The sequence below is a fragment of the Thamnophis elegans genome, chromosome 6 (genome assembly GCF_009769535.1).
Source record: "Thamnophis elegans isolate rThaEle1 chromosome 6, rThaEle1.pri, whole genome shotgun sequence".
Lineage (NCBI taxonomy): Eukaryota > Metazoa > Chordata > Lepidosauria > Squamata > Colubridae > Thamnophis > Thamnophis elegans.
Genome location: NC_045546.1, coordinates 4,118,627 through 4,143,410, shown reverse-complemented (window position 1 = coordinate 4,143,410; position 24,784 = coordinate 4,118,627). Strand labels below are relative to the sequence as shown.

Genomic DNA, 24,784 nt, shown 5'->3' with positions numbered 1-24,784 from the left:
GATGGATGGATGGATGGATGACAGATAGGTGATAGATGATAGATAGATAGATAGATAGATAGATAGATAGATAGATAAATAGATAGATAGATAATGATAGATAGATAGATAAGACAGACAGATAGATTAGAGAGAGATATGATGGATGGATGGATGGCAGGTAGGTGATAGATAGATGATAGATAGATAGATAGATAGATAGATAGATAGATAGATAGATGATAGATAATGATGATAGATAGATAATGATAGGTAGGTAGGTAGGTAGATAGATAGATAGATAGATAGCTAGATAGATAGATGATTGATGAGTGGATGATAGGTAGGTAGTGGATGGATGGATGGATGGATGGATGGATGGAAGAGGGTAGTTAGGTAGATAGGTAAGCAGGTAGGTTACAGAGTTGGAAGGGACCTTGGAGGTCTTCTACTCCAACCTCCTACTCGGGCAGAAAAAAATGGCATAGGGTCTCCTGCTTGAGCAGAAGGTTGGACTAGAAGACCTCCAAGGTCCCTTCCAACTCTTCTTGTTCATGCTCTCAAAGTAAGGTGACCAGACGTCCCGCTTTTGGCGGGACACCCCCGCTTTTTGATGCATTTTCCCGCGTCCCGCCCGCTTTTTAAAAAGGCACGCTTTTTTTGGCGCTTGCAGCTCCCGCCCATCAGCTGCTGGGCTGGCTCATCGTTCTGTTCTATGCTACCACCTACAAATTTAAGCCAGCCCAGCCTGCCGCTCACTGATTTGATTGGCTGGACTCCAGCCAATCAGTGAGCTGGCCAACCAGCTCACTGATTGGCTGGACTCCTTAGCTGAGGACGCATGCGCGAGTCTCCATTTTATTTCGTCTTTGTTTTGGGCAGTTGCGCTTACTCACTGGTGGTGAGTAAATCATGTTTTGTATTAAATTTGGTACCGTGGGAATCGGGAGGCGCTGGGCTGGGGGAAGGAGACAGCCCCCTTGCGGAGTTCGCAGCCAGCCCCTGTGCTGCGCTGGAACGGGCGGCAAAACCTTTGGAACCACGTGGAAGTTCTCGGGCGACTGCTCCCAGCTCTCCTGCCCCGGAGGGAGCAGCCGGCGGCGGCGGCGGAGGAGGAAGCAGCCCGGCGTCGCTGCTCGCCGCGCGCTCCCTCGCTCGCGGCCAGGCTTTGGTGCTGCCTTTCCCGCTCTGTGCGTGCTGCCCAGACCAGATCTCTCTTCCTTCCGTGGAGTCCGTTCGTGAATCCATGGGATTCGCCGCGGAAGGAAGAGAGGTCGGGGGAGCGGCGCCGCCAGCAGAGAACGTCCTCTGGCTTCTGGGCCTCCCCGCTGCTGTCCCGATCTCTCTTCCTTCCGTGGAGTCCGTTCGTGAATCCATGGGATTCGCTGCGGAAGGAAGAGAGGTCGGGGGAGCGGCAGACGCCAGCAGAGAACGTCCTCTCGCTTCTGGGCCTCTGAGAGCGTGGACGCAGCGGCAGCTGCCCGCAGACAACTTCCACGCGCTTCCGGGGCTCCTGTTGCTTGGCAGAAGCTCCTGAAGCGTTTGGAAGTTGTCTGCGGGGCAGCTGCCAGCGCACCCACCTCTCCTCCTGCCTCTTCGTCTATGGGATCGCCGCCTCCGAGAGCGTGGACGCAGCGGCAGCTGCCCGCAGACAACTTCCACGCGCTCCCGGGGCTCCTGTTGCTCGGCAGAAGCTCCTGAAGCGTTTGGAAGTTGTCTGCGGGGCAGCTGCCAGCGCACCCACCTCTCCTCCTGCCTCTTCGTCTATGGGATCGCCGCCTCCGAGAGCGTCTCTTTGGTTGCCTTCTCCTCCTCCTCCTCCTCCTCCTCCTCCTTTCTGGCGCCCCTTCCTTAAAGATTTGGTACCAAAGCAATGGCGGTGAGGTCGTGAGGAAGTTGTGTCTTTTGGATTTTGCTGCACTGTTGTCTTTTCAATGGTTCTCAGACTGGTTGAACCTTTAGCAGCTGGGGTGATATTCTTTACTGTTAAGGTTACAATTGGATGTGTTGGACGAATCTTAAAAGATGAAACTTTTATTAAAACGTTTGACTTAACTAAAAACGTCTTCCTTTTTCTTCTTCTTCTTAAATATGATTTATTTATTTATTTTTACTTCAGAAGTTTGATGACTGTTGTACAAACTAATCCAACCTAAATGTAGAGGAGGAGGAGAAGGGGGGGGGATTTAAAAAGAGCAGAGGAAAAAGAAAAGAAAGCATGAAGAAAACATAAAGAAAACATAAAGAAAGGGATGGGAGGGAGGGAAGGAAGGAAGGCACTTTATGTTGAAACAGAAAATATTATATAAGGAAGAAAATGGAAATAACTTAGGAAGGAAGGAAGGAAGGAAGGAAGGAAGGAAGGAAGGAATTGCACTTAATATTGAAGGAAAAGAGAATGAAGGAAAAAGTATTGGAAGGATTGAAAGAAGGAAGGAGGAACAAAGAATTACACTTAATATTGAAATGGAAAAGAAAATATAATGAATGAAAGAAGAAGTATAGGAAGGAAGGAAGGAGGGAAGGAAGGAAGAAACAAAGACTGTTGAAACAGAAAAGATAATATAAGGAAGAAAATGGAAAGACGTATAGGAAGGAAGGAAGGAAAAAAGGAAGACAATGTTGAAATGGAAAAGAATATAAGGAAGAAAATGGAAAAAATTATAGGAAGAAAGGAAGAAATGTACTTAATATTGAAACAGACAAGGGAATGAAGGAAAAAAATATTGGAAGGATTGAAAGAACAAGGTTTTCCTTGTATGGGATTGATAGTGTCATTCTTAAATTTATTCCCCAAAATTTTTCCCATTTGTCTAGTTCAATGTTATAGCCAAAGTTCTGTGCCCATTTTATCATTGGTTCTTTTACAGTTTCCAATTTCCTCTTCCATTTGATACTTCAAGAGGAATTTGTATATTTTCCCTATCATCTTTCTGTCCAGACTTTGAATAATTTTATTCAATTTGTGTGGTTCTGTTTCAATACCATATATTTTAGTGTAGTCTTTAGTCTTTATTGTATTTAGTTTTAATTTGGAGGTAGGTTAGCCAGTCACCTTTCATATTCTGATCTGCCAATTCTTCAATTGTTTTTAAATTTCCCTGTCTGTCAATTAGATCTCTGTATCTTAGAATTTTGTTCCAATCTGTAAAATTTGGGTGTGTCGTTCTTTCTGTTGGTGATAGCCAATTTGGGGTTTTCACATAGTGGATTTTTTTAATTTTGAGCCATTGTTGCAGTAAAGTTCTAATTAAATGATTTTGAAAGTATTTGTGCGTTTTATGTTTGTCATTCATTCCATAAGAAATTATGCCAGCCTGCCTGCAGGTCATGACCATTTTTCACACTTAGCGACCGTTGCGACCATTTTTCACACTTAGCGACCGTTGCAGCATCCTCATGGTCACGTGATCAAAATTTTGTTTGGCAACAGATTCATATTTATGCTGGTTTCAGTGTCCTGGGGTGACCTTTTGACAAAAAAAATTTTTTTTAATCAAGGCCCCCCCCCCCCCCCCCCCGGTCAAGGGCGTCCCTCTTTTCCAATCTGAAAATCTGGTCACCTTATCTCAAAGGGAGCGCTGCAGGAATTTTCAATGCTGGTGTTTAAGTGTGCAAAGACCGTTGTCCCTTGGACCTGTTGCCTTTGAATTCCCCTTTATAGGGAAGTCGCTCAGCACATCTGGCAACAATTGCCAGGCTCCCCAAATGCATGCAAATCAAAGGCAGCATAGCTGGAGGCAGGAGGGAGAGGGGGGAGGGAGGGAGGGAGAGAGGGAGGGAGAGAGAGAGAGAGACTGGACTAGAAAACAGCTCCTTTTGATTCTGCCATCCACCCCTGCAAACAGCATCTGTAAGCTTAAAGAATGGAACCTTCCTCATGTAAACAGAACAAGCTATCAACTAGTTCTCAACCTATGGCCATCACAGAATCCAAAATTTCCGTTGTTAAGCAAGGCAGCTGGTCCAAACCCCTTCTCGTCTTCCTCTCCCTCCCTTCCTCTTTTCCCCTTCTGTCATCCCTCTCATCCCCCTCCCTCGTTTCCTTCCTCTTTTCTATCACCCTTTCTTCCATCGATCATCACTCTCATTCCTTTCTTTTCTATGTCCTCCCTCCCTGCCTGCTTTCTCCTATCATCCCCCTCTTCCCTCCTTTCTCCTTTGCTTTCTTCCTCTTTTCTAATTTCATTGTTTCCTTCTTTCCTCTTTTCTACCACCTTTTCTTCCATCCATCACCATCAGTCTCATTCCCTTCAATTTTTTTCTCCCTCCCTTCCCCTCCTTTTCCTCTTCCCCCTCATCCTTCTCCTCTTTCTCCTCCCCCTTCCTTCCCTCCTTCTCTTTCCTTCTCCTTCTCCTCTTACCCCTTCCTTTCTTCCCCACTTTCCTTCCCCCTTTTTTCCTTCTTCCTACTCTCCCTTCCTCTCATTCTCCTTTTCCCCTTCCCCTTCTTTCCTTCCCCTTCCCTTCAGCTTCTCCTTCTCTTTCTCCTCTTCCCCCTGCCTTCCCTCCTTCTCTTTCCTTCTTCCCCTTCTCCTCTTACCCCTTCCGTTCTTCCCCGCTTTCCTTCCCTCCTTTCCTTCCTTCCTTCCCCTCCTCCTTTTCCTCTTTCCCTTCTTTACTTCCCCTCCTTCTCCTTCAGCTTCTCCTTCTCTTTCTCCTCTTCCCCCTTCCTTCCCTCCTTCTCTTTCCCTCTCCTTCCTCTTTTCCTCTTACCCCTTCCTTCCTCTCCTTCTCCTTTTCCTCTTTCCCTTCTTTCCTTCTCCTCATTCTCCTTCATCTTCTCCTTCTGTTTCTCCTCTTCCCCCATCCTTCCCTCCTCGTCTTTCCCTCTCCTTCCCCTTCTCCTCTTACCCCTTCCGTTCTTCCCCGCTTTCCTTCCTTTCTTCCTTCCCCTCCTTCTCCTTCAGCTTTCCCTTCCCCTTCTTCTCTTACCCCTTCCTTTCTTCCCTGTTTTCCTTCCTCCCTTCCCCTCCTTCTCCTTTTCCTCTTTCCCTTCTTTCCTTCCCCTCCTTCCCCTTCAGCTTCTCTTTCTCCTCTTCCTCTTCCTTCCCTCCTCCTCTTACCTTCCCCTTCTCCTCTTACCCTTTCTTCCCCGCTTTCCTTCCTTCCCTAGAAGAGTTCAGTGTTCAGTCATTTTAGCCTCACAACCCAAGAGTCTCCTAGATACGTTTCTTCTCTCTTTCACTCTTCTTTCTCTTTGACTGTATCTTATATAACGCTGCTACCGCCTTCTGATCAATTGCAAACAAGAAGAGAGTTCCACAGAGCAGCTAATCCACGGTGCCGCAGTCCCCATCGATCTGTTGTTTCGGGGTTACAGGCAAAAGGCTGTTGCATCCTTACCTGGAAAATTAAATTACCCATCAGGAATATGAACCGGGCATGCAGAACCGAAGGCGTCCTTGGTGGGAACATAAAGGCCTTAAGCTTCCTTGCGTGCAAAAAGAATAAAATAAAACCACCTCTGGTGGAGCCCATCTCAAGAAGTTCAGGCCCAACAGCAACCGATGGAAGTTAAAGGTGCTGAATCAAAGAGTTCAAGACTCCATCGTGGCTCGGAGTCACGAGTCCTCGTTTTGCCACTTACAAAGTCTTCTCCTTGTTTCGCCAATTCACGCCTTTCAACTTTGTGGTGGTGTCATGGTTTTGTTTTTGTTTTTTTTATCTTTCTCTCATATATATATATATATATATATATATATATATATATATATATGTGTGTGTGTGTGTGTGTGTGTGTGTGTGTGTGTGTGTGTGTGTGTGTGTGTGTGTCACAACCCCTGGTAAGCCCCAATTATGGGAGGAAGCTAACTGCTTCCAACATCTGTCAATCGGCTCATCACAAGAGTCCATCACGACAGAAACCCAATATTTTTACTGTTGCCTTTGTTATATTTGTGCTTTTTTATTTGTGCTGATAAATAAATAAAGGGAGACTAGTATAGATCTATACTAGTCTCCCTTTATTTATTTATCAGCACAAATAAAACACACACACACACACACACACACACACATATATATATATATATATATATATATATATATATATATATATATTATACAAAATATATATATTTTGTATATAGTTTTTTGTTTATTTATCAGCACAAATAATAAACACAAATATAACAAAGGCAACAGTAAAAATATTGGGTTTCTGTTGTGATGGACTCTTGTGACGAGCCGATTGACAGATGATGGAAGCAGTTAGCTTCCTCCCATAATTGGGGCTTACCAGGGGTTGTAAATATGAACCCATATATATATATATGGGTTCAAAAGTTTTATTTTCTTTTAAAATAAACATTTCATCATTCCTCAATCAGTAAGACATCGGAGTACAATTTTTTTGTGTGTCAAAATAGTTCTAGTTTACCACCAAATTCTTGCCTAGCCTAATGTATACCCCTCCCTCCCTCCACCCAACCCCCAACCCCCCTCCTCCTCCCCCCCCCCCCGACTTCCCAGAACCCGTACACGGTATGGATTTTTAACAAACACAGTCTAAAATCTATTGAGAAAAAAGAAATAAAGAAATTAATGACATTCTACATTGACCTTAGCTTCTTCTTGCTGAGCTAACTTTAAACAATTTAAATCATTTCTGATCTTAAGCATAGGCTAACTGGAATTTCTTGGTCCCGTATTTATTTTGTATATAGTTTTTTGTTTTGTTTTTTTAACTTCCTCGCAGGCACCCTTGTGTCATCCGTGGGCAGGTGATGACTGCAGACGGGACCCCTCTGGTTGGCGTCAATATCAGCTTTGTCAACAATCCTCTTTTCGGCTACACCATCAGCAGGCAAGATGGCAGGTAGGTGCAACCTCTTTCTTTTCTAAGACCTAGAAAAGACAAAATCTGTAATACAACCCTGTATAAGGGTGAGTCCCATCGGGTGGCTTTTGCTGCCCAAGGATGTACTTTCAACCCTGGCAGCCTAACTACCTTATGGAGAAAGTGTAAGTAGTTTAGAGTTCAATGGTAAACAGTGAGAGCTATAGCAATAGCAATAGTTAGACTTATATACCGCTTCATAGGGCTTTCAGCCCTCTCTAAGCGGTTTACAGAGTCAGCATATTGCCCCCAACAACAATCCGGGTCCTCGTTTTACCCACCTTGGAAGGATGGACGGCTGAGTCAACCTTGAGCCGGTGAGATTTGAACCGCTGAACTGCTGAACTGCAGTCAGCTGAAGTAGCCTGCAGTGCTGCATTTAACCACTGCGCCACCTCGGCTCCTTAGAACCGAGAGAACGGGGAGTTGTACAAGGTCCAAGTTCTACAAGGTGGAAACTAATCAAGGAGAGAAGCAACTTAGAACTGAGGAGAAATTTCCTGACAGTTAGAACATTTAACCAGTGGAACTACTTGCCTCCAGAAGTTGTGAATGCCCCAACACTGGAAGTCTTTAAGAAGATGTTGGATAACTATTTGTCTGAAGTGGTGTAGGGTTTCCTGCCGAGGCAGGGGGTTGGACTCAGTGGTGGGTTTCAAAAAAATTTTAGAACCTCTTCTGTAGGTTTATAGTGCCTTGGTAAGGCCATACTAGGAATACTGCATCCAATTTTGGTCGCCACGATGTAGAAAAGATGTGGAGACTCTAGAAAGAGTGCAGAGAAGAGCAACCAAGAGGATTAGGGGACTGGAGGCTAAAACATACGATGAACGGTTGCAGGAACTGGGCATGGCTAGTTTAGTGAAGAGAAGGACCAGGGGAGACATGATAGCAGCCTTCCCATATTTGAGGGGCTGCCATAGAGAGGAGGGGGTTGAGCTCTTCTCCAAAGCCCCCGAAGGTCAGAGAAGGAATAATGGATGGAAACTGACCAAGGAGAGATTCAACCTGGAAATAAGGAGGAATTTCCTGACAGTGAAAACCATCAACCAAAGGAACAGAAGTTGCCTTCGGAAGTTGTGGGAGCTTCATCCCTGGAGGCTTTCAAGAAGAGACTGGACTGCCCTCTGTCAGAAATGGTGCAGGGTCTCCTGATTGGGCAGGGGGTTGGACTAGATGACCTCCAAGATCCCTTCCAACTCTGTTAATCTGAATCTATCTAAGATGATCAAAGGCCTGGTGGCTAAAACATACAATGAACGGTTGCAGGAACTGGGCATGGCTAGTCTAGTGAAGAGAAGGACCAGGGGGAGACATGACAGCAATCTTCCAATATTTGAGGGGCTGCCACAGAGAGGAGGGGGTCAAGCTATTCTCCAAAGCCCCCGAAGGCCAGAGAAGGAACAATGGATGGAAACTGATCAAGGAGAGATTGAATCTAGTAATAAGGAGGAATTTCCTGACAGTGAGAACAACAGAAGTTGCCTTCGGAGGTTGTGGGAGCTTCATCCCTGGAGGCTTTCAAGAAGAGACTGGACTGCGATCTGTCAGAAATAGCATAGGGTTTCCTGCTTTGGTGGTGGTAGTGGTGGTGGGGGTTGGACTAGATGACCTACAAGGTCCCTTCCAACTCTGTTATTCTGTTGATGTGGAAAAAGTATCAAAGAGAAATCCAACGTACAATGAAGGAGAAATTTCCCGACAGCAAAAAAACAATTCACCTTCTGTTGTCTCCAGAAGTTGTAGGTGAATTGAATTGAATTGAATTTATTATATTTCTATGCTGCCCTTTTCCACGAAGGGGACTCAGGGCGGCTCACAACCCAAGTCAAAGGGGGGGGGGACAAATAAGGAATAAAAAAAGACGAACAAAACAATACCACAATTTAAAAACACACAACAGCCATACCATTCGAGGAGGGGGGCAAAAGCTCATTAGCCCCCAGGCCTGTCGAAACAGCCAGGTTTTAAGGGCTTTGCGGAAGGCCTGGAGGGTGGTGAGGGTTCGAATCTCCACGGGGAGCTCATTCCAGAGGGCCGGAGCAGCCACAGAGAAGGCCCTCCTCCGGGTGGTCGCCAGTCGGCATTGGCCGGCAGGTGGAATTCGGAGGAGGCCTAATCTGTGGGATCTAATCGGTCTATTGGAGGTAATTGGATGGAGGTAGGTGCTCCATCACTGGAAATTTTTAAGAAGAGAGTGGGCAGATATTTGTCTCCATTGGTATAGCCTCTCCCGCTTCAACATAGGGTTGGACTGGAAGACCTCCAAGGTCCCTTCCAACTCCGTCATTCCATTATTCTCAAGATCTCAGAGAATGGGAATTTCCTTCGGTTGTTACAGACGTGTTTTGCATCAACAACTCTGGAAACATCTGCGCAGCCACAGCAACAAAGACAAGTCTGGGTGTTTGTTGGGGAGGGGTGTTTAAACAACTGGACCTTGAAGGATTCCGATCAAATTACCGGAAAACATTCCTTCCTTTTTTCAAGCCAATTGTTGTCCCAACAGAATAATCCATTTTGTCAGGTAGTAAAAAAAAAAAAAAGATCCTTTTAAAATATATATACACAGATTCTTGCTTTGGACAAAGGAGTAGGCAGCAACGGTCCCAAAAATTCTCAGAGGCTACAAGATTTCCAGAATTCAGCAGCAAATAAATTCAGCAATAAACCTTACGTTTCTCAAGCTGAGCTGTCTTAACTTGTTGGTTAAGTTTTGAATGGACTTCAGTCTCTCGCACCAGGCTAGATAAGCTTATATAGAAATTTTTATTGTCGATTAGACTGAAGTGATAGATATGCTGCCTGGGGAATTCTAGGAGCTGAGACCCAACCATTTTGTCTGGGGAATTCTGGGAGTTGAAGTCCACCCAACGCTGGCTGGGGAATTCTAGAAGCTGAAACCCAACCATTTTGGCTGGGGAATTCTGGGAGTTGAAGTCCACCCAACGCTGGCTGGGGAATTCTAGGAGCTGAGACCCAACCATTTTGGCTGGGGAATTCTGGGAGTTGAAGTCCACCCAAAGCTGGCTGGGGAATTCTAGAAGCTGAAACCCAACCATTTTGGCTGGGGAATTCTGGGAGTTGAAGTCCACCCAACGCTGGCTGGGGAATTCTAGGAGCTGAGACCCAACCATTTTGGCTGGGGAATTCTGGGAGTTGAAGTCCACCCAAGCTGGCTGGGGAATTCTAGGAGCTGAGACCCAACCATTTTGGCTGGGGAATTCTGGGAGTTGAAGTCCACCCAAGCTGGCTGGGGAATTCTAGGAGCTGAGACCCAACCATTTTGTCTGGGGAATTCTGGGAGTTGAAGTCCACCCAACGCTGGCTGGGGAATTCTAGAAGCTGAAACCCAACCATTTTGGCTGGGGAATTCTGGGAGTTGAAGTCCACCCAACGCTGGCTGGGGAATTCTAGGAGCTGAGACCCAACCATTTTGGCTGGGGAATTCTGGGAGTTGAAGTCCACCCAACGCTGGCTGGGGAATTCTAGGAGCTGAGACCCAACCATTTTGGCTGGGGAATTCTGGGAGTTGAAGTCCACCCAAAGCTGGCTGGGGAATTCTAGGAGCTGAGACCCAACCATTTTGGCTGGGGAATTCTGGGAGTTGAAGTCCACCCAAAGCTGGCTGGGGAATTCTAGGAGCTGAGACCCAACCATTTTGGCTGGGGAATTCTGGGAGTTGAAGTCCACCCAAAGCTGGCTGGGGAATTCTAGGAGCTGAGACCCAGCCATTTTGGCTGGGGAATTCTGGGAGTTGAAGTCCACCCAAAGCTGGCTGGGGAATTCTAGAAGCTGAGACCCAACCATTTTGGCTGGGGAATTCTGGGAGTTGAAGTCCACCCAAGCTGGCTGGGGAATTCTAGGAGCTGAGACCCAACCATTTTGGCTGGGGAATTCTGGGAGTTGAAGTCCACCCAAAGCTGGCTGGGGAATTCTAGGAGCTGAGACCCAGCCATTTTGGCTGGGGAATTCTGGGAGTTGAAGTCCACCCAAAGCTGGCTGGGGAATTCTAGGAGCTGAGACCCAACCATTTTGGCTGGGGAATTCTGGGAGTTGAAGTCCACCCAAGCTGGCTGGGGAATTCTAGGAGCTGAGACCCAACCATTTTGGCTGGGGAATTCTGGGAGTTGAAGTCCACCCAACGCTGGCTGGGGAATTCTAGGAGCTGAGACCCAACCATTTTGGCTGGGGAATTCTGGGAGTTGAAGTCCACCCAAAGCTGGCTGGGGAATTCTAGGAGCTGAGACCCAGCCATTTTGGCTGGGGAATTCTGGGAGTTGAAGTCCACCCAAAGCTGGCTGGGGAATTCTAGAAGCTGAGACCCAACCATTTTGGCTGGGGAATTCTGGGAGTTGAAGTCCACCCAACGCTGGCTGGGGAATTCTAGGAGCTGAGACCCAACCATTTTGGCTGGGGAATTCTGGGAGTTGAAGTCCACCCAAAGCTGGCTGGGGAATTCTAGGAGCTGAGACCCAGCCATTTTGGCTGGGGAATTCTGGGAGTTGAAGTCCACCCAAAGCTGGCTGGGGAATTCTAAAAGCTGAGACCCAACCATTTTGGCTGGGGAATTCTGGGAGTTGAAGTCCACCCAAAGCTGGCTGGGGAATTCTAGGAGCTGAGACCCAGCCATTTTGGCTGGGGAATTCTGGGAGTTGAAGTCCACCCAAGCTGGCTGGGGAATTCTAGGAGCTGAGACCCAGCCATTTTGGCTGGGGAATTCTGGGAGTTGAAGTCCACCCAAAGCTGGCTGGGGAATTCTGGGAGTCGTGAAGTCCACACACCTTAAAAGTTGTGTGGTTGAGAAAGGCTGCCCTAAAGCCTTCACAATTAAAGCAACAATGGAGTGTGTGTGTATGTGTGTGTGTGTGTGTGTGTAATGTAGGAAACAGGCATAGAGGTCCTCATTAGCGTGAAGGGAGAAATCTGTAGAGGCATTATATTAGCTGGCAGTGGGTGGCCAACATCCAGAGGCCCCATCTTAAGACGGTCTACGGTGAGATACGTCTCCAATTCACCGTCCAGCAGGCAAGATCTCCTTAATCTAATTTGGCTAATTTATTTCCGGTCCATGAAAATAAAAAAAAACAAAGCAAGGGAAGCGAAATAGTATCGGTATTGATCCTGCAAATTCAAGGAGGAACACGCTGGCTGGTTTTTAATAGCCCAGTTTCTGGCACGCCGGCAAACTCAAAAGCACCAGAGCCTCAAGGAAGACATTATAAACAGTTAGTTAACCTTTGGGAAAGTGGCGAACCAGGATGGAGAACCGAGCGGAGCTACGGTGGGAGTTCCAGATACAGATAGGTGGTCCTCGACTTATGACCACAACGGGGGCCAACATTTCCTTTGCAAAGCGAGACAGGTGTTCGATGAATTTTGCCCCACTTTAGGACCTTCTCCGCCATAGTTGTTAAGGGAATCACTGCAGGGGTTAAAGTTAGTGACACGGTGGTGAAGTGACTGGCTTCCCAACATTGGCTTCGACGGTTTGAAGGTTGCAAAAGGGGATTGCGTGACCCCTGGGACACTGCAACCATCGTAAATACGAGCCAAGCGTCTGAATTTTGATCGCTTGCGACCAAACCAGCTGGCTTCCGAGGAGAGAAGCTGGATTTGCTTAACAACCATGTGATTCGCTTAAGAACAGGTGTGAAAAGGTCGTAAGATTGGACACGACTAAGCCCACCTTGCTTAGCAGCAGACATTCCTGTCCCGATTGTGGTCGTAAGTTTGAGGACTACCTGAGACATTTGCAAAAACTCTCCTCTTAAAACAAATCTCCGTGTCTGAATCCGAGACATGCTTCTCAGGATATAAAGATACAATTTTATCATGTTTTATCTTAAATTATTGTATTTTATTCCATTTTTCATCTTAGATTGTATTTTATTCCAATTTCATTTTAAATCGTATTATTTTTGGGAGGGGAAATATCACCACAAGGTCAGCCTCTTTCACCGACATCGGTAGCTAATCTACATTTTTATCGCTTCCCTCCTGTAAAAAAAAGAAGCAAAAACTCATCTTGGCTTTCTGTCCACACAGTTTTGACCTGGTCACGAATGGCGGGATAGCCATCGTTCTGCGTTTCGAGCGGGCGCCCTTCATCACTCAGGATCACACGCTGTGGCTGCCCTGGAACCACTTCTTCGTCATGGAAACCATCGTCATGCGGCACGAAGAAAACGACATCCCCAGCTGCGACCTGAGCAACTTTGCCCGGCCCAATCCCGTGGTTTCCCCCACTCCACTGACAGCCTTCGCCAGCTCCTGTTCCGAACGAGGCCCCATCGTGCCAGAAATCCAGGTAAGAAAACAGATATACTTCCAGATGACGGGTGAATTCCGGTAGCCGTTACTGCTGGTTCGGTCAGGGGACACACCACGTGCGGAGTAAAACAAAAATTGCTCTGCGCATGCGCAGAAGCCAAAAACAAGATAGGTGCCACCAGGAGAACCAGTTTGGGGGTGTGGCAGGCTGGGTCACTGCCGGTTCCAGAAACCCAGACCACCAAACTACTACCAGTTCGGCAGAACCGGTCCAGACTGATAGGAACCCACCACTGTTCCAGATCCTGAAAACTAGGTAGTGGAGGAGGGTAGAGGTAGGGGAAATACTCAGATTGAACAGCCAAGAAGCAGATGTAGAAAGAGATACAGAGCTTAGAGAGGAATATGGGAGACAAGTTAAAAAAAAAAATGCATAGCAATTAAAGTATTGAAGCGGGCAAGAGATGATGGATAGATGATTTTTCGTTTCTGATATTGTTTTGATTTGCTTTTCTTTTTCTTTTTTTTTATAGGTAGGTGACATTCTTAGAAGCTAGGTAGGATAGAAAGAAAAAAAATTTTTTTAATCAAAGGTTAATTAAAAGTTAGAATAAGAGTTAGAAATACGAGAAAGGGGGAATATTAGCGTATGCACTTTTCTACAATAAGAGCGATAATAAGAGAAAACGTGGAATAATCAAATAATGACAGATTGCAACTTTATATAAATACGTATTACTGTTAGAAATATATCAGGTGGTTGAAAGTAATAACCGTAACTAATGCTATTAGTTTTATTTGTATTAGAATATATGACACCCAGGTGCCGCACTTGATAGGTGTGTAAAAAAAATAAAAATAAATCAAAACTTTTTTTTTTAAAAAAAGGATACTTCCAGATGTGGGCCACTCTTGGCAAATTCAGGGACCAACATCTGTCCTTCACTCGAAATAGCATCTGCACAATCCTGGAATTAAAATTCAGCTCTTTGACCCCCCACTTTCAAACCTCTCTGTCCAAAATGTGCAGTTTGCTATTCTTTAGCTGTGTGACTGGACTACTGTAATGCGCTCTACATGGGGCAGCACTTGAAGAGCATTCGGAGACTGCAGCTTGTCCAGAATGCAGCCACGCGAGCGATTGTGGGTGCACCTCGGTACACCCACGTTACACCTATCCTCCGCAAGCTGCACTGGCTTCCCATTGGTCTCCGGACGTGCTTCAAGGTGCTAGTCGTTACTTTTAAAGCCCTACATGGTATCAGACCTGGGTACTTGAGAGACCGCCTGCTGCTAATTACCTCCCTAAGACCAATTAGATCCCACAGACTAGGCCTCCTCTGGATTCCATCAACTAGCCAGTGTCGACTGTCAACCCCTCGGGGGAGGGCCTTCTCTGTGGCTGCTCCAGCCCTCTGGAACGATCTCCCCGTGGAGATTCGGACCCTCACCACCCTTCAGGCTTTCCGCAAAGCCGTTAAAACCTGGCTGTTCCAGCAGGCCTGGGGCTGATGAGTTCCCAGCCCCACTCAAATGGTTGTGGCTGTTGAGAAGTTTTTAATTTGTTTCTTTGTACTTATTTTGTCTTCGTTGTTTTTTGTACTCCCCCTTTCCCTATTTGGTTTGTTAGCCGCCCTGAGTCCCTTCGGGGAATAGGGTGGCATACAAGTTATCAAATCAAATCAAATTTCTTTTTTAATCTCCAGGCCTTACAAGAAGAGATTAAAATCTCAGGGACGAAAATCAAGCTAAGCTACCTGAGCAGTCGTACATCTGGCTACAAATCGGTCCTGAAGATCAGCTTAACCCACCCCACCATCCCTTTTAACCTGATGAAAGTCCACCTCATGGTCGCGGTGGAAGGACGTCTCTTCAGGAAGTGGTTCGCGGCAGCTCCAGACCTCTCCTATTACTTCATCTGGGACAAGACAGATGTCTACAATCAAAAGGTCTATGGGTTATCAGAAGTCTTCGGTAAGATAACAAATAGGGGCATTCAGCCATTTTGGACCGGTTTGGACGAGCCGGTAGTGGTGACCTGCGGTGCCCCTCCACCCCGGCTCTATGCCTTTCTATTTAGCCACATTTTCTAAGCCGCATGCATGTGTGCAAGCAAAGCGCATGCACAGAAGGTGCGCTCGCTCACAGTTTCGGTGCACGGCGAACAGGTGGTAAAATTATATGAAATCCAGCTCCGGTAAGATACCATTTTTCTATCTGCCTTTATTATCTTTGACAGCTGGAGCTGCCCAAAAAACCAATGCACTTCTAAGTTGCATTAACAGAGGGATGGAATCAAGATCACATGAAGGGTTAATACCACTTTATAAGGCCTTGGTAAGGCCACACTTGGAATACGGCATCCAGTTTTGGTCGCCACGATGTAAAAAAGATGTGGAGACTTTAGAAAGAGTGCAGAGAAGAGCAACAAAGATGATTAGGGGATTGGAGGCTAAAACATATGAAGAACGGTTGCAGGAACTGGGTATGTCTAGTTTAATGAAAAGAAGGACTAGGGGAGACATGATAGCAGCCTTCCAATATCTCAGGGGCTGCCACAAAGAAGAGAGAGTCATCTATTCTCCAAAGCACCTGAGGGCAGAACAAGAAGCAATGGGTAGAAACTAATCAAAGAGAGAAGCAACCTAGAACTAAGGAGAAATTTCCTGACAGTTAGAACAATTAATCAGAAGCTTCCAGAAGTTGCGAATGCTCCAACACTGGAGGTTTTTAAGAAGATGTTGGATATCCATTTGTCTGAAGTGGTGTAGGTTTTCCTGCCTGAGCAGGGGGTTGGACTAGAAGACCTCCAAGGTCCCTTCCAACTCTGTTATTCTTTCTGTCTCCTGCCTCTCCATCAACTCAAGTTAACCAAGAAAGCTTTCTGCACAGTCCTGACCAATCTCTTATCTGATGGCAAAACGACACTTGGGGAAGGGGTTTCTGGCCCTGTCCTTGCCCTGTGGAACCCCTTGCCTAGAAAGATTCCTGCTTCCCACCTGAAATTTTATTAGTTACTATATTTAAGCTGCTTAATTCGGACAACCAGAAGGTGGCAGCAAAGAGACACAGAAAAGTTTGATTCTCTGCTACCATCTAGTGGTTGCCTGAATTTTGGATGCCCAGATATGATGGTCCTGTACTTTCCTTGGGATGCGGGATATAAAAGTGTTTGATCTAGCTGAATCTGATTTATTTTCTTTCGTTTATTACTTGTTTATTTTCTTTTGTTTTCTTGGGATCGGAGTTGACTCTTTTCATAGCTAATCCGGGTCGTGTTTTGGTATTTCTTTTTTAAAGATACTGCTTCCTTTCATTCCTTTCCCCGTTCTCTTTCTCATTCTATCTCTCGCAACTCCCAGTTTCAGTGGGATACGAATATGAATCGTGCCCGGATTTGATCCTGTGGGAGAAACGGACGGCGGTGCTTCAAGGTTATGAAATAGATGCTTCGAAACTTGGAGGATGGGCCCTGGATAAACATCATGCACTTAACATCCAAAGTGGTACATTGGTTTCATTGTTCATCTCTTTATACAAACTTCATATCTCTTAACCACCAGTCTCCTTTGGATGGGTTTTAGGATCAAAGCTGCAGTTAATTACATTTTTTTATTAGTTTATTAGCTGATAACCTGGTGTTGCCCGAATCCCATCTGCCAGCCAGTGCCGGCTGGCAACTACAAGGAGGAGGGCCTTTTCGGTAGTAGCTCCGACCCTTTGGAACGAACTCCCCGTGGAGATTCGTACCCTCACCACCGTCCAGGCCTTCCGCATAGCCCTTAAGACCTGGCTAGCCCGTCAGGCCTGGGGACAAAGATAATCGCCCCTCCCGAATGATGAATGAATGTTGGTTATTATTTTACTCTATGTTTGTTTATGTCACTGTCTGTATTACCCTCCCCTGATCCTATGTAAGCCGCCCTGAGTCCCCTCAGGGAAAAGGGCGGCCTATAAATGTTAATAAACCCTAAACCCACCCTAAACCCTATTTATTTGGGGGGGGGCAGTGGTGGGTTTCAAAAAATTTTGGAACCTACTCTGTGGGTGTGGCCTCCTTTGCGGGAGTGGCTTGCCACCCATGTGACCTGGTGGGAGTGGCTTGCCGGCCATGTGTTCTCTCTCTCTCTCTCTCTCTCTCTCTCTCTCTCTCTCTCTCTCTCTCTTTCCTTCCTTTTGTCTCTCTGTCCCATTTTTCTTTTTTTCTTTCATCTCCCTCTCTTTTTCTTTCTTTTTTCTTTATTTATTTATTTATTTCTTCCTTTCTTTCTCTTTCTCTTTCTCTCTGTGTCAGTTTCTGTGTGTGTGTGTGTGTGTGTGTGTGGCAGGGGTGGGTTTCAAAAAATTTTGGAACCTCTTCTGTAGGTGTGGCCTGCTTTCTGGGTCCACTGGTGGAACCTCTTCTAACAGGTTCGGTAGATTTGACGAACCGGTTCTGCCGAATAGGTGGTGCGAACTGGTAGGAACCCACCTCGGGGGGGGGGGGGGGAATGTCTGGACCAAACAAATTTCTAATGTTGGATTTTCCCCTTTTCCAGAGGGAGCCCCCTTGTGGAGTACTGTGAAAGTCGTTACCATGGCAACTCCACTGCGTTGCCCAGTAGAAGCCATTTTATGGCAGTACAGTAGAAGGCATTTTAAGGCACAACAGGCTCTATCTTAACAGAACACACACCCCGAGGGGTTTTAGGGGTGTCTTACCCCCCACAGTATTTGTCTCCAGAGTAATTTGTGTACCAAGTGTGGTTGAAATTGCTTGAGGCATTCCAGAGCCTTCTTGGAATATACACACACGTGGCCATTTATATATATATAGAGAGAGATGTGACAACATACGAAGAAACTACAGAAGCAAATAGTAGGAAAAATGGGGATCTCATGAATGTAGGGATGCTACTAAGGTGGCAGGCTGAACCAAAGTAGGCCTCAAGCCTGAACCAAACTAGGGTTTCATGATATTAAGCTTTAACTGGTCATATATAGAAATTGCAAGGTTTGCTTTTAGGTGCGGTTAGACACAGGTTAGAAGGAAGTCTGCACATGAAATATGCTGAGGCAAAACATCTATTTGCTGGCTTGGTTGTAAATCTGTTTGGTAGACACTTATTGTTAGTTCCTCAAAATACATGCTATGTCTGTCCGTTGGCTGACCTATGTATTATGACTTCCTGGTAAGATACCATCAATATGCGGACGATACCCAGTTGTATCTGTCCGCCCCGTGCCAACTCAATGAAGCGGCAGACGTGATGAGCCGAGGCCTTGAGGCCGTTATGGACTGGATGAGGGCTAACAAGCTTGTACTCAACCCAGAAAAGACCGAGTGGCTGTTGTGCTTCCCTCCCAAAGATTCGACCAATATTCCATCACTCAGGCTGGGGGGTCAAATTTTACACCCCTCAGAGAGGGTTCGCAACTTGGGAGTCCCAAGTATTATTTTTACTTATGTGTGTCTATGTCATTGTTTGTATCCCCCTTCCCTGATTTTATGTGAGCCGCCCTGAGTCCCCTCAGGGAAAAGGGCGGCCTATAAATGTTAATAAATTCTAATTCTAATTCTGTAGACATAATATTGCTGTAACTCAAGGGCAAATCTTGAGGGGTGTTTCCAAAACTAACAGATGGCTTTAACTGAAAGCGATTAACTATATAAGGAATTTCCTGACTTTCACTCATTGTTCAGGCCATTCTTTCTGAACCTGCGCAATAAACGTTTCCTTCCCTGAAGAGCTGGTTTCTGTGTCCCGTCTTTTCTACAACCGTTTTTGGCGGCTCCTCCGCCGGGACACTAAGTGCTAGTCATTAAGTCTGAAAAACGTTCATAAGTCACTTTGTTCAGTGCCATTGTAACTCCGAATGGTCACTAAACAAACTGCTGTAAAGTCAAGGACTTCCTCCACAAGCCGATTGCCAAGGGCCTGGATTTTTGATTGTGGTATCTATCCAGGGCCACTGGAGCTATCTCCGGGTTGCAAAGTCCTTCCCTTCACCCGTGTGTTTGCCTCCTCAGGTATCCTGCACAAAGGAAATGGGGAAAACCAGTTCATCTCCCAGCAGCCTCCGGTCATAGGGAGCATCATGGGCAATGGACGCCGGAGGAGCATCTCCTGTCCAAGTTGCAACGGCCTGGCTGACGGCAACAAGCTCTTGGCTCCCGTTGCCTTGACCTGCGGCTCGGACGGCAGCCTGTATGTGGGAGACTTCAACTACATCCGAAGGATCTTCCCTTCGGGGAATGTCACCAACATCTTGGAGTTAAGGTATGACCAGCATCTTGTGACTTTAGCTGCTTCCGTGTCCCTCGAGGTGATGTTCTCAGATGGGGAAAGCAAGAACGGAATGTTTCGGGGTGAAATGAAATGGTTTGATGGGAAGAAGGACCAGGGGTGATAGATATGATAGCAGTCTTCCGATATCTCAGGGGCTACCACAAAGAAGAGGGAGTCAAACTATTCTCCAAGGCACCTTGAGGGTAGGACAAGAAGCAATGGGTGGAAATTAATCAAGGAGAGAAGCAACTTGGAACTGAGGAGAAATTTCCTGACAGTGAGAACAATTAACCAGTGGAACAGAAGTTGCCTCCAGAAGTTGTAAATGCTCCAACACTGGAAGTTTTAAAGAAGAAATTGGAAACCATTTGTCTGAAGTGGTGTAGGGTTTCCTGCTTGAGCAGGGGGTTGGACTAGAAGACCTTCAAGGTCCCTTCCAACTGTGTTACTCTTATTCTTTTCTGTTATTCTCCAAAGCACCTGAACGTAGAACAGGAAAGACTAGGGGGGAAATGATAGAAAGAATGCAGAGAAAAGCAACAAGGATGATTAGGGGACTGGAGGCTAAAACATAGGAAGAACGGTTGCAGGAACTGGGTATGTCTAGTTTAATGAAAAGAAGGACTAGGGGAGACATGATAGAAGAGTTCCAATATCTCAGGGGTTGCCACAAAGAAGAGGGAGTCAAACTATTCTCCAGGGCACCTGAGTGTAGAACAAGAAGCAATAGATGGAAACTAATCAAGGAGAGAAACAACTTAGAACTGAGGAGAAATTTCCTTACAGTGAGAACAATTAACCAGTGGAAGAACTTGCCTCCAGAAGTTGTAAATGGAGGTTTTTAAGGAGATGTTGGATAACCATTTGTCTGGAATTGTATAGGGTCTCCTGCCTAAGCAGGGGGTTGGACTAGAAGACCTCTGAGGTCCCTTCCAGCTCTGTTCTCAATTGAATTGAAAACCCATAGACTTTCTTTTCAGTAAATTACAGTAATACACTGTTAACTGAGTTCTTTGAGGGGTGGCATGAATGCAGTCGTCCAATATTTAAGGGGCTGCCCCAAAGAAGAGGGAGTCAAGCTATTCTCCAAAGCACCCGAGGGCAGGACAAGAAGCAATGGGTGGAAACTAATCAAGGAGAGAAGCAACCTAGAACTAAAGGAGACGTTTCCTGACAGTGAGAACAATTAACCAGTGGAACAACTTGCCTCCAGAAGTTGTAGGTCAGGGGTAGGCAACCTTAAACACTCGAAGAGCTACAAAGGTCCTAACCGGAACCCCCGTTCATTTCTGGAGCCGAACCGGAAGGCCGGTTCCCCCCTCATTTCCTCTCTCCCTTCCTCTCCCTCCCTCTGTCTCTTCCCCCCTTCCTCCCTCTCTCTCACTCTCCCTTCCACTCTCTCCTTCCCTCTCTCTCCCTCCCCCTCCCACCCCCTCTCTCTTCTTCCCCCCTCTCTCCCTCTCCCTCCCTTCCTTCCTCTTCCTCTCCCTCCCTCTGTCTGTCCCTCCCTCCTTCCCTCTCTCCCTTCCCTCCCTGCCATTCTCTTCTTCCCTCTCTCTCTCCCTCACCCTCCCTCTGCCCCTCTCTCTTCTTTCCCCCTCCCTCACTCTCTCCCTTCCTCTCCCTCCCTCTGTCTCTTTCTCCCTTCCTCTCTCCCCCTCTCTTGTCTTCCCCCCTCTCTCCCTCTCCCTTCCTCTCTTCCTCTCCCTCCCTTCCACTCTCTTTTTCCCTCTCTCCCTCACCCTCCCTCTGCCCCTCTCTCTTCTTTCCTCCCTTCCTCTCTCCCTCTCCGCCTCTCTCTTCTTCCTCCTCCCTCCCTCTCCCTCCCTCCCTTCCTTCCTCTCTTCCTCTCCCTCCCTTCCACTCTTTTTCCCTCTCTCCCTCACCCTCCCTCTGCCCCTCTCTCTTCTTTCCCGCTCCCTTCCTCTCCCCCTTCCTCTCCCTCCCTCTGTCTCTTCCTCCCTTCCTCTCTCCCGCTCCCCCTTTCTCTTCTTCTCCCCTCTCTCCCTTTCCCTCCCTTCCTCTCTTCCTCTCCCTCCCTCTGTCTGTCCCTTCCTCTCTCTCTCCCTCCCTCCCTCCCTTCCACTCTCTCCTTCCTTCTCTCTCCCTCACCCTCCCTCTCCCCCTCTCTCTTCCCCCTCCCTCCCTTCCTCTCCCTCCTTCTCCTCTCTCTCTCCCTCCTTCCCTCTCTCTCCCCCCTCTCCCTCCTTGACCCTCCCTCTCTTTTCCTCCCTTCCTCTCTCTCTCCCTCTCCCTCCCTTCTCCCCCCCTCTCTTTCCCTCTCTCTCCTTCCCTCTTCCTCCCTCCCTCTCTCTCCTCTTCCCTCCCCCTCTCCCTTCCCGCTCTCTTCTTCCCTCTCTCTCTCCCCCTTTCCTCTCCCTCCCTCTTCCCTCCCTCCCAGAAATTAATATAAGAGCCAGTCTTATTTTCAGAGGAACACGGGATGTTATATTTCAGCCAGCCAGCTTCGGACAGATGATATATTTTTTCCCCCTCATGGAAGGTATCAGCGGACGGAATGGGTCTCCGACAAGTTTCCTGCTCTTCTGAAAGGATCTATTTGCTAACTCTTTATTTATTGCTGCCTTGTGGAGAGTGTGTAGTTGTTACTGTCGGCTTTCCAGCCTAAGCTGCCGCCGGGCTCGGAGTTTACTTTCTAACCTTTTCTCTTTCTCTCTCTTCCTCCTTCCTTCTTCTCTTCTGCCTTCTGCGTTCCTGCTCTTCTGTCAGAAATAAAGATTTCAGGCATAGGTAAGACTCCCGATGGTCAGTTGTGGGTTCCTTTTCTTCATCACGTTGCATGCTGTTCTTTTCTTTCTTTTTTTTTCTTTCTTTTTGGGGGTCCTTTTCTTGTTTTCGCATTTTATAAGGTGATTTAAGGTTGCTGGGATGCCAACTGGTAAAGGAATACGGGGGTCAAATGCATTTTATTTTTTAGATCCTACCCTGATAATGTAAGCACAACGAGCAGCAAACGGGTGAAACGCAAAAGAAATTTAAAAAAACAAAACAGGAAGCCCTGAGTTCAAAATCTGCAAAGAGCGTCACAAACTAAGCCCTTCCCCCTTTTCGTGAAAGGGGAGGGGCTTAGCTCACGATGCCACGCCTCCCCTCTCCCGTGTTTCGTTCTCCTGCGCTATCAACCCTGTGCCCTACTATAAACCTACTAAACGTTTAATTCAGGATCCTTTTTGGATATCAATATTTACTCCTTTGTTGCAAGACGTCAAGGTGTTTTTATGAAGGATTGAGTATGTTGCTGGAATTGGGTATGTCTAGTGAGTGGTGCGGTGTGCCTAGAGGTGGCGCTCTTGCCTCACAATCAGGAGGCTCTGAGTTCAATCCTAGGTAGAGGCAGATATTTCTCTCTCTGGGCACAATGAGAATAATACATCTGCTGAACAAAACTCCACATTGGCGACAGGAGGGGCATCTGGCCAGTAAAACACACTGCTAGCTCGATTCAGTTGCTCAGACTCCAACCTGCAAGGGATTATGGGGCCGTTAAAAGATAATGATGATGATTAGTGGTCGTAAGTCAAAGTGGTGTGGTGGCCTAGAGGTGGAGCTCTCGCCTCACAAGTCCTCCGGGATTGGGCGGCCTATAAATCCATTAAATACAAATACAATAAGGAGGCTGTGAGTTCGATCCCAAGCAGATATTTCTCTCTCTGGGCACAATGAGAATAATATATCTGCTGGACAAAACTCCACATTGGCGACAGGAAGGGCATCCAGCCATTAAACTGAATGTTCCATTCAGTTGCCCAGACTCCACCCTACAAGAGTTAATGGGGTCCTTAAAAGAAGATGAATTGGGTATGTCTAATTTAATGAAAAGAAGGACTAGGGGAGACATGATAGCAGTATTCCAATATTTGTGGGGCTGCCACAAAGAAGAGGGAGTCAAAGTTATTCTCCAAAGCACCTGAGGGTAGAACAAGAAGCAATGGGTAGAAACTAATCAAGGAGAGAAGTAACTTAGAACTGAGGTGAAATTAGTTTAATTTAGAACAATTACATTAATTTAGAACAATTAATCAGTGGAACAACTTACCTTCAAAAGTTGTGAGTGCTTCGACAGTGTAACTTGCTAAGAAGAGAATGGACAGCCATTTGTCTGAAAGGGTATAGGGCAGGATGGCTTAACTTTTGTGTCATCGCGTGCCAAGAGCATCTGTGTGCGTGCCCGCACACATAATGCAATGCATGTGCAGCCCCCTCACATGCCCCACCCCCATGCATGCACACACGAACCCCCCCCCCCCGTGCTCCCCCCACGCGCATGCACTCTCCCTCACCCATTTTTGGCTTCCATGTTGCTGCAGGAGGCTTTCTGTTCTGTCCCAAGCCGCTAATATATACGGACGCAGACTTGGCTGTCTGCCACAACTAAGGAGGGAGATAAGCTACCCCTTGGCTAGGAGCCCAGAAAATTATCTCTATGAAAACAAGGCTTGAACTCACGAAATTCTCCCAATCTTTCACTACACCTGGATTAGTAAACTGTTGTTTCCTGCAAAATTCCTCTACCGTCGCTCCACCTATAAGCTCTCCGGGAGGGGCCAATCAGTAGCCACCTGTTCCTGTTTCCTTCTGGGAGCCTTTTTCCAAAGCTGCTCCCTCCTCCTCGCAGCCCTACACATACGTAGGTCAGGGACAGCCTCCCTCTGTTCTTCCTCACTGCTCCCTGACTCAGTTGCCACCTGGTGGCCAACAGGCCTCTCTAGTCCCTGCTCTGACTCCGAACACCCCCCATAGTCTTCCTCAGCCTCCAGGGCAGTCCCATAGTGTTCATCGCTGTCAGATTCCACCAACAGCTCAGCCGGCCGCTGCTGGGCCACAACACTTTCCAGGCCCAAAACGGGGAATGTGGGGGCCACGTGCGCCCCTTGTGCCTCGTTTTGGGCTTGAAAGGCCTCCTGCACCAACTTGGCAGCCAAAACGGGGCATGGGGGTGCTGCCCGAAGATTAGCTAGCGCATGTGCGGTGAAGCTGGACTGGGACAATGGCTGTCATACCAGCATAGAGGGCGCTGTGGGTCACCTGTGGGCACGCATGCCATAGATTCGCCATCATGGCTATAGGGTTTTCTGCCTGAGTAGGGGGCTGGACTAGAAGACCTCCAAGGTCCCTTCCAATTCCGTTATTCGGTGACTCTTTTACATAACCAGTTCTGTTGAAGGAAAACAGCAGCTGGTTTTCCTGGGCAGAAAATTGTCTGTCCTTAGAGGGGAAAATTACTTTGTGTGACTCACTGCCCGTTTTATATAATCTAATCTATTAAAAATATAAACATTAAAGTCCCATTTCCAACCTGCTGTCATTTTTTTTTTCCCCTCAACTTCCCACCGTGTTTTGGTCCAGTCACCACTGCATTAAAACCATAGTGGAAAGAAAGGTTTTACCCTGCCAAGTTTGC

The 24,784-nt window shown here is 46.9% G+C and overlaps 1 protein-coding gene across 1 annotated transcript in view; it reads left to right on the top strand.

Annotated features, from left to right (window-relative positions):
• Nucleotides 1-6,694: 6,694 nt before the first annotated feature.
• Nucleotides 6,695-24,784, top strand: part of TENM4 (teneurin transmembrane protein 4) — a 55,254-nt gene continuing 37,164 nt past the window's right edge. Inside the window, exons 1-5 of the mRNA XM_032220319.1 lie at nt 6,695-6,799; nt 12,869-13,130; nt 14,800-15,067; nt 16,456-16,599; nt 19,104-19,353. Of these exons, the coding sequence (XP_032076210.1) occupies nt 6,708-6,799; nt 12,869-13,130; nt 14,800-15,067; nt 16,456-16,599; nt 19,104-19,353 (1,016 nt within the window). The 5' untranslated portion in view covers nt 6,695-6,707. The remainder of the gene's footprint in view (nt 6,800-12,868; nt 13,131-14,799; nt 15,068-16,455; nt 16,600-19,103; nt 19,354-24,784) is intronic.